The sequence below is a fragment of the Pseudorasbora parva genome, chromosome 25 (genome assembly GCF_024679245.1).
Source record: "Pseudorasbora parva isolate DD20220531a chromosome 25, ASM2467924v1, whole genome shotgun sequence".
Taxonomy (NCBI): domain Eukaryota; kingdom Metazoa; phylum Chordata; class Actinopteri; order Cypriniformes; family Gobionidae; genus Pseudorasbora; species Pseudorasbora parva.
Window position 1 is genome coordinate 132180 of NC_090196.1, and position 9207 is coordinate 141386.

A 9207-nucleotide genomic window follows, 5' to 3' on the forward strand; every position below is an offset into this window, starting at 1 on the left:
CAGCTGGGCTCCTAGTGTAATGGTACAGAGGCTACGGAGACAAGATGGTAAGTGAATCAGGTTTATTGAGTAACCAGTAGAGTGAACAGGTGAGTAGGTCAGTAACTTGACTGAAGTGCAGATTTGCCAGTGATGGTTCTCTGGCTTGATACTCTGGGTAAACTTGCAGATGGCAGAACACACACACACGCTGGACCAGGATGCTGGAGATAGGCAAGTAACATTGAGGGAGTCCTTGAAGTAAACAGAGGGGTTAGTACATTTTACAAAGGAGACTGCTGAAACTTCTGGTGATTGGGGTGGTGATGAGCTGCTGGTGTGTGTGGTTAATACTCAGGTGAGAGCGTGCGCATATTCAGTGGTGTGGGAGCCTGGTGTGTCTGTGACATTACCCTAAACTCAGGTGGTGGCTGAAGCTGGTAGGTGACTGGGTTTATCTGCTTCACGATGTAGTAGGGGCCAATAAATATGGGCCTGAGCTTCCTGCATTGCAGACGCAATCTGATGTCCCTCGTGGATAGCCAGACCTTCTGCCCTGGATGGAAGGTGGGAGTGTTGGAACGTTGAAGTTCCGCTGCCATCTTGCGTCTGCCCAGGGCTCATTGGAGTTATTGATGTGTGGAGTCCCAGACCCTCTTGCTCTCCCAGAACAGGTAGTCAACCGCTGGGACGTCCGATGGTTCCCCAGACCAGGGGAACAACCTCCAGATCAGCAGTTCATTCCACCAGTTGGGAACGGTCCAGGAAAATGTCCGTGAGAGTGATTTCATGCCTCTTTGGGATGGAACCACGAGGCGTCGCTCACTTGCAGAACGCAAGCTTCTGGAGGGTGTGTAAGTCTGAACAAGCGAGTTTAGGTATATTGGTGCAGAGCCAGTGGTTGTTTTGTAGGCGAGAACCAGTGCTTTGAATTTGATGCATGCAGCCATTGGCAACCAGTGCAGTCTGATGAAACGAGGCGTGACATGCGTAAATGTAATAGTCTTTAACACAATTATTCCAAAATAATATCTAAAGACAATTTACACTAATGGTCAGCTTATATTTTAAATAGTAACTTATTTCAGCAGTCAAGCTTGTACAAACTGGTCACAGACACAAAGATGTACCTTTAATTTCCCCAAGCCGATTGCTCTCCCCCCCCCCTGATATTTTTTTAAACCAGATCCCAGAGTGAATAAATCTAAAAACGACATCCTTGCATTTTCGTGTGTAGGGGCTACAGCCAATCCGTATATTTTGTGAAACAGTGATGTCACTACACCATGTCCTGCACGGGAAAGACTAGAAGGGATAAAACTACGGGCACTGGGCATGCGCACATCAATATTGCGTCATTTCCTGCATCAACCCTGGCTCAGAAATACCCTCAAGCATTATGAATGCTTTGAACTTGCCGTGATCGCTCAGGACAATTATTTACTAATTAATTATTATTTAATTATAACTGAACATTAAAAGTTAATATTTATTGATTTGGTGGTTGTGTTGTTGATTCTAGGACAGAAGGTTGAACATCCTCATTCTGTCCATTGTTTTTCTCTTCCTCTTTTTTGTAAAATGTAAGTCTTTACTTTTTTACCAGCACCTCAATCCAAGATGGTTAGCGTTAACACTATACCTCCTCCTCCTCCTCATTGGTAAATATCTAAACCTTTGATCCAGAAACACAAAACACATCATGTGATGCTGTAGTAATTTATTCATGTAGAAAGTAAAGATAAACAAAGAAGGTTAAATACACACCCCTCTGAATTAAACTGGGGTTAAGAATCAGGTGCAATAAAAATAAAAAAAACATTTCAAACCTTTACTGAATGTGCACTGAAACTGATCTTTTATCTTAAGGGTAAAATTAAACCAATGAAAAAAGTGCAACATTAGAATTGCTCAGAAAAGAGTAGTTTGCTATTTTGCTTGTAGGATCAGTGGACTGCGGTGCAACATCTCATTCCACTCTATCTGGCAATGAAAACAGAAAAAAATCATTACGACAATGTACACATAGTATAAATAGTACAAATGTCTGCACAACGTCTCTCCTTTTATCACTCACCTGCATACACCTCAACCTCACACAGTGTGAGAAATTCCTTGCGGAGTAACTTGGGTATGAAAATATTGACATATCGACCCTTAATAGGCCTAAACGTAAATGTTTTTGTCTCTCCGGCTGGGATGGACCCAATAGTTGTAGCTCTGTGAAGACACACAGTAACAGAGAAATAGAGATGGGCGTATCAAAACAGCATGAATCATATTAAATATACTTCTGTCAAAGACAAGTTTGTATTAAAAAGATTCATTCAAAGTCTTTGTATCTTATTTACTCATTTTCTAACCAAGTATCAAGAGGGAAACAATACTCACAGCTCATTATTGTTGCCATTGTTTTCTTGGCTGTTGCCGATACGGATCTGAGCACCATTTATCCTCTCTGCAAAACCATCTCCTCGATTAGTGATGCTAACTCTGGTTACCTCTGAGACTTTCCGCAGGTCAACTCTCCACCAGGGGTTCCTCTCCTCTGTAGTTTGACTGCATGAGCCACCATCCATAATTGAATTCCTGTTGCCATCAACAGCATTTTGAGCAGCTGTTAAATTATCGTATGTGGAAGACTGGACAGCTTGGGCTCCAAGAGCAAGATTCCCTGTTTAACATAAAATAAAAAACAATAACTTTTTTTTTCTTAAATGTGGCTCTTGGAGCATAGAGTCTCAACTGCTGGGGTTGGGTGTGCGGTCGCCCAGAGGGACCACTGCTACTACTATTATTATTGTTATCATCATTAGTATGATTATTACTTATACTATGACACTATTAGTATTTTCTTTCTCTGTGTTTTGTTGTTGTTTTTCTCTCTTCTGTATGTTTTGTCATTGTTCTCTTAGCCTCTATAAGCTACTTTTTTTTTGTTTGTTTGCAATTTTGCTCAATAAAAAAAACATTATATATGTCACTGACAACATTCAAAGTAATGAAGAACACTCACTTGGAGCACAAGCGTCAGCTGATGTGTACTTTTCTGTTAAAAAAAATAATAACAGTAATACACACATTAATAAGTACATAAACAAATTATATCACAGTCATCTTCTCTGTGTGTTCCTTACCTCCAAACACCTCGACCTCACACAGTGTGAGACATTCATTGCGCCCAGGAATAAAAATGTTGACATATCGCCCAAGAATAGGCTTAAACTCAAATGTTTTTGTCTCTCCGGGTGCCATGGACTTAACAGTTGCAGCTCTGTGAAGACACACATTAATAAAGAAATGGAGATGGGTGTATCAAAACAGCATGAAGCATATTAAATATACTGCTGTCAAAGACAAGTTTTTATTAAAAAAGATTCATTCAAAGTCATTGTATCTTATTTACTCATTTTCTAACCAAGTATTAAGAGAGAGACAATACTTACAGCTCATTGTTGCCATGATGGTCCAGGTTGTTGCCGATACGGATCTGAGCACCATTTATCCTCTCTGAAAAACCATCTCCTCGATTAGTGATGCTAACTCTGGTTATCGCGAAGACTTCCCGCAGGTCAACTCTCCACCAGGGGTTCCTCTCCTCTCTAGTTTGACTGCATGAGCCACCATCCATAATTGAATTCCTGTTGCCATCAACAGCATTTTCAGCAGCTGTTAAATTATCGTATGTGGAAGACTGGACAGCTTGGGCACCAAGAGCAAGATTCCCTGTTTAACATAAAATAATAAATAATAACTTTTTTTCTTTAATGTGCTAAAGTATAATTCCAATATAATAAAAAAGTAATGCTAAACTATGCAATCCAAATGATAATTAATTGGCTCTCTGAAATACTTGATTCTGATTGGTCAGTCATGACATTCTGAGGTCTAATAGGGCTGATAGGTCTTTAACTCATTTGGTAGCGATCACATCGTTATCTACATACCACAGCTACATTTTCATTGGCTACAGTATGCTTAACATGTTGATGTAGTGTCAGAGCACGCTCCTGTCTTTCATTACCTAATGGCTTGCCTTTTTATCAAAAAAGAGCATAAGGGTTATGTAATATTTACATATTGAATTATCAAAATGACTAAATTGATGATACTTGACCTCAAGGCTAGATTATTGTAATGCTCTACTGGGTGGTTGCCTTCACACTTAATAAACAAACTCCAGCTGGTCCAAAACGCAGCAGCTCGGGCTCTTTCTAGAACCAGGAAGTATGACCATATTAGCCCAGTTCTGTCAACACTGCACTGGTTCCCTATTAAAACTATTGCGATCTCAAAACTCTGACCAGTTGATAATACCTAGAATATCAAAATCAACTGCAGGCGGTCAATCCTTTTCCAATTTAGCACCTAAACTCTAACACCTCAGTGCACCGCAGTCTCAAAGGAGTTTATGAATGTGATGGACTCGTATGACTTAATACAATGGGTAAATGGGCCAACGCACAGATTGGGTCATATGTTAGATCTGGTTTTATCACATAATCTGCCCATTCACGACTTAAATATTGATGAAGTGCCCTTTTGAGATCATAAAACAGTGCTTTTTAATCTGCGCATTGAAAAGACTCAAATGAGGCATCGGACAAAAAAGCGGGCTCGAAAAATAACTCCAGCGACGAGTGGTGAGTTTGCGGAGTTTTATGATAGAAAGTATGCAACCACATGCTCTGAAACTGCAGTCTCCTCTTTAAGTGTTGATAAACATCTCTTCCAATTTAGATCTGTATGTTCTGAAATTCTGGATGTCATTGCTCCGTTCACAGTTAAACATGTTAGTCATTCTTCCCCGTCATGGGTAAATGATGACATTCGCTCATCGAGACGACTGTCTAGGCAGGCAGAAAGGAGATGGAGAAAATCTAAAATTCAAGTGCATTATGACTTGTACAGAGAATCTTTAGACACATTTCAGAAGGTATCAAAGGAAGCCAAGCGCAAATTTTATTCAGAGACAATTTTAAAGAATGCTAATAATCCGAAAGTACTATTTGACACAATAAATGCGGCTATAAATCCTATTCAAAATTTGCATCCGGACTCCTCAACTATCACCTGCGATGAGTTTCAAAACTTTTTCAAAGAGAAGATTGAGAACCTTCGTGCTCATATACCACATGCAGTGGTTGATGTTACCTTTACGCCACCAGGGACTTCCCCAAGGGAGTGGAGCGATTTTGCTCCTATGACTCGGTCTGCTCTAGCAGATATTATTGCACATTTGAAACCTTCCTCTTCGAGAGATGACATCATGCCACCACGTCTATTCAAGCAGATCGTGGATACTGTGGATTTTACTATCTTGAACTTAATTAACAAATGCCTTAGCCAGGGCATTTGCCCAAATGATTTCAAGCATGCTGTTGTGACGCCTTTATTAAAACGGCCAAACCTTCCAATGGATGACCCCGAAAAATTTCAGGCCGATTTCAAATCTGTCATTCTTGGCTAAGGTGCTAGAAAGAGTTGTTTTAAAGCAACTTCAAGATCATCTGTGGTCAAACTCTATAACAGAGGTGTTTCAATCTGGTTTTAAGTCGAAGCATAGCACTGAGACAGCACTTGTGAAGGTGCTTAATGATGTTTTTTTGACTTTGGACAAAGGGGAATACTCTGTATTGATGACTCTTGATCTCAGTGCTGCGTTTGATATGGTGGATCATAATATCTTACTGCAGCGTCTGGAATCTTTGGTTGGCTTAAAGGGGAATGTTTTAAAATGGTTCACATCATATTTTGCTGACAGATCTGTTTCGGTGTCTGTAAACGACAGCATGTCCCGGAGGTCTCCGTTATTGTGCGGGGTTCCCCAAGGCTCAATTTTAGCTCCCATTTTATTTTCTCTGTATATGCTACCTCTGGGTTCTATCTTTCGGAAACACAACATATCTTTTCATTGTTACGCGGATGACGTACATATTTATTTTTCGGTTAAACAGTCAAACTGCAATACTTTCTGTAACTTATTAACCTGTTTTCAGGAGGTGAAAGACTGGTTGGCAGCAAATTTATTAAAACTGAACGAGGAGAAAACCGAAGTTATAGTTTTCGGTCCAAATACTCACTTAATTTCAGAGGGATTAAAAGGGACTCCCTTGGCAGTTGCCATTTCTGACAAGGTTAAAAGCCTTGGCTTTATCTTAGACTCTGAGCTAAAAATGGATAAACAAATAAATTCGGTAGTTAAATCTAGTTTTTTTCATTTAAAGCTCTTAGCAAAGACCAAGCCTTTTCTGTCTCAGACAGATTTTGAGAGAGCTATTTCTGCGGTTGTTTTCTCCAGAATGGATTATTGTAGTTCACTGTATGCTGGGATTGAGAAAAAAGCTTTGGCACGCTTGCAAAATATACAAAATGCTGCAGTCAGATTGATTAAGTCAGCCAAGAACATGGATCATATTACACCTTTATTGAGACCATTAAATTGGCTACCAGTCGAGTATAGGGTGCACTACAAGATTATTGTTCTCGTTTATAAAGCACTACATAATTTGGCCCCACCATACCTTTCTGAGCTATTATCGTTATATATCCCACATAGGTCATTAAGATCGGAAAATCGAACTCTCCTTGTGATTTCAAGAACAAATTATAAACGTAAAGGTGATAGAGCGTTCTCTCGAATGGGTCCAAAACTGTGGAATGATCTTCCGAACTCAGTCAGATCAGCAACGTCTTTAGGTATGTTTAAATCATTATTGAAAACCTATCTTTTAGATGTTGTTTGGGGATCAGTCTAGTGCGGCCTGGCCTGTTGCATGGAAGTGATCTAGTGTTGGTGTGTCTTGCTGTAACGTCATGTATCTGTGTTTTGTTTTATATTGTAGTGATTGTTTGTATGAAACTTTTTAACTTAGTGTTTTATCTTACTATTTGTGAAGCACCTTGGGCAACGCCTGTTGTATTATGTGTGCTATATAAATAAATAAAAGAAAGAAAGAAAGACCTAAACCTGATGTACTCGTTACATCATCAGAAGAACGGCATCTACCCTAATGTTAGTCTCTCTGTTTATTCTGAGATTCCTATGTCAGCCGTATCCAGGCCGGATCCAGATCAGATGAAGGACCTGCGCCTGGACACGACCACAACACATCCTTGAGGAGTCAGAAGAGACTGTGTCTACTAGACTCTCCTTTGTGACTTCAACAAAATGATCGGGAATGACTAAAACGCTGTATTATTCATGCCAGACATAGGAATAATTTTAATACAAGCTACGAAAACCCTGCCTGGGATAATTTTGCCATATCACTTGTCTTGCTAGGAATACTTTGAATAGAAGCTACTTGCCATATTAACCAATAAGGGATAATGTACATGAAGACAGTTATCAAACATACAGTAAGAATATGTGTGTTAGTGACAACATTTAAAGTAATGAAGAACACTTACTTGGACCACAAGGACACCATGGCATGATCTTTACTGTTAATAAAGTAATGACAGTTAGACACATTATTAAGTACATACATTTAATCTGGTTACAGATTTTTAAATCCAGGCATTTTACTTGTATTATTCTAAACGTACCTGTGGGATCAGCGACGCACATCACAGTAAAAAGTGTTAGAAACAAAATCCCACGAACGGCCATCCTGATATAAGACACAACAACACATCACCTCATCTCAGCATATGAAGGAATCATTTTCAGTTTCTCATCCTCATTTAAACAAAGAAACTGGGGACTAACCTGCCTCAGTTCTTTGGATTTTAAATGTCTTTGCTGAGTTTGTTCTAGTTTTAACTTATATACACTACTGGCCAAAAGTTTTGGGATGGTAAGATTTGTTAAATGTTTTTAAAAGAAGTCTCTTCTGGCCAAGGCTTCATTTAGTTCATCCAAAATACAGCAAAACAGTTAAATTGTGAAATATTTGTACTATTTAAAATAACTTTTCTATTTGAATATGCAATTTGTTCCTGTGGTCAAAGCTGAATTTATCATCATTACTCCAGTCTTCAGTTTTACATCATCATTCACTAATCATTCTGATGAGGATTTGTCAGTGCTATCAGTGTTTAAAACAGATTATTTTATGAATACAAAGTTCAAAAGAACAGCATTTATTCTGAAATAGTAAACTTTTGGAACATTATCACTAGATACTACTGTTAAAAAATGTTTTGTTGTTGAAAGTTAATATATTTATTCAGCAGGGATGCATCAGTATAGACATTCATTATAATGTTGATATTTCATTAATTATGATAATAGTTTTATATTTATTAAATGTTCAGTGTTATTTAATGCTATTGAGAATAATTCTCAACACTAATGTTTAGCCACATTTTGCTCTTTATAAAAGACAGATTGTCAATAAAACTGATTCTTGCTGAATGTTGTCTTGTCATTATTGGATTGCAGCGAGTGACACTTCTAGACTATTATATACTATATCTATACACCCTGTATCCCCCCCCCCCCCCCCACCCACCTCGCCCCATTGGATGGGTTAAACATGTGGAAATAGCTCCTCTGGCTGTAGTCTTTAGGCACTGGCCAAAAAAGCCTCTGGTGACGCAAAATTACGATATTTTCGTGATCGGAGGATGTTTTTTTCAGAAATAAAATCTCTTGTCTCAGGGGGATATGGGGGGGGGGGGGGGTATGTTTGAATATACTACAGGGTTTCTACTGACACAAAGCCATATGCTAAATTGCTGAAATAACCCTTTAATTATCTCACTTAGTTTATTTTTTATTTTTTTTATTTTTTTAAAGGGTGAACGAGACATTCAACATTAATTAAAGAACAGTAGCGTTACAAGACTGAACGGCTTAGAGTTTTGAGATTATTGCAAATGTATCACTAATAAAACTGATCAACTGTATTCAATACATCTTCATTTCTATTATGACTATATCCTGGTGTAGAAAGTTCATAAACATTCATCACTCACCTGGAAATCATCAATGAATCAGCCTCACTGAAGACCTTCACAATTCAGCAGTTATCTGTAAATAATAAATAATACGTTTTATGTCATAAATAAATTACATTATTAATATTTGTTTATAAATAATCACTTTATTAATTATTTATCCAATAGATTAATCATATGAGGAATATCTTGCCCTGTCAAAACATTACAAACCAAAAATGTGCCATTAAACATATGAATATTAATACTCACCAGCAGTCTATGTAGAGGGTCTAGTTGAATAATATTGTGCTCAGAAATGATGCTCTATTTATTGGTGAA

General features: G+C 38.3%; 1 protein-coding gene across 1 annotated transcript; it reads right to left on the reverse strand.

Annotated features, from left to right (window-relative positions):
- Positions 1 to 1684: 1684 nt before the first annotated feature.
- Positions 1685 to 9207, reverse strand: LOC137065498 (uncharacterized). Its single transcript, XM_067437169.1, has 10 exons — positions 9139 to 9207; positions 8905 to 8959; positions 7531 to 7595; positions 7393 to 7425; positions 3426 to 3705; positions 3117 to 3253; positions 2996 to 3028; positions 2371 to 2653; positions 2057 to 2199; positions 1685 to 1962 (listed from the first exon to the last, which is right to left on the reverse strand). Exons 2-10 carry the CDS (start codon positions 8913 to 8915, stop codon positions 1949 to 1951), a joined length of 999 nt encoding a protein of 332 aa, XP_067293270.1. The 5' UTR covers positions 8916 to 8959; positions 9139 to 9207; the 3' UTR covers positions 1685 to 1948.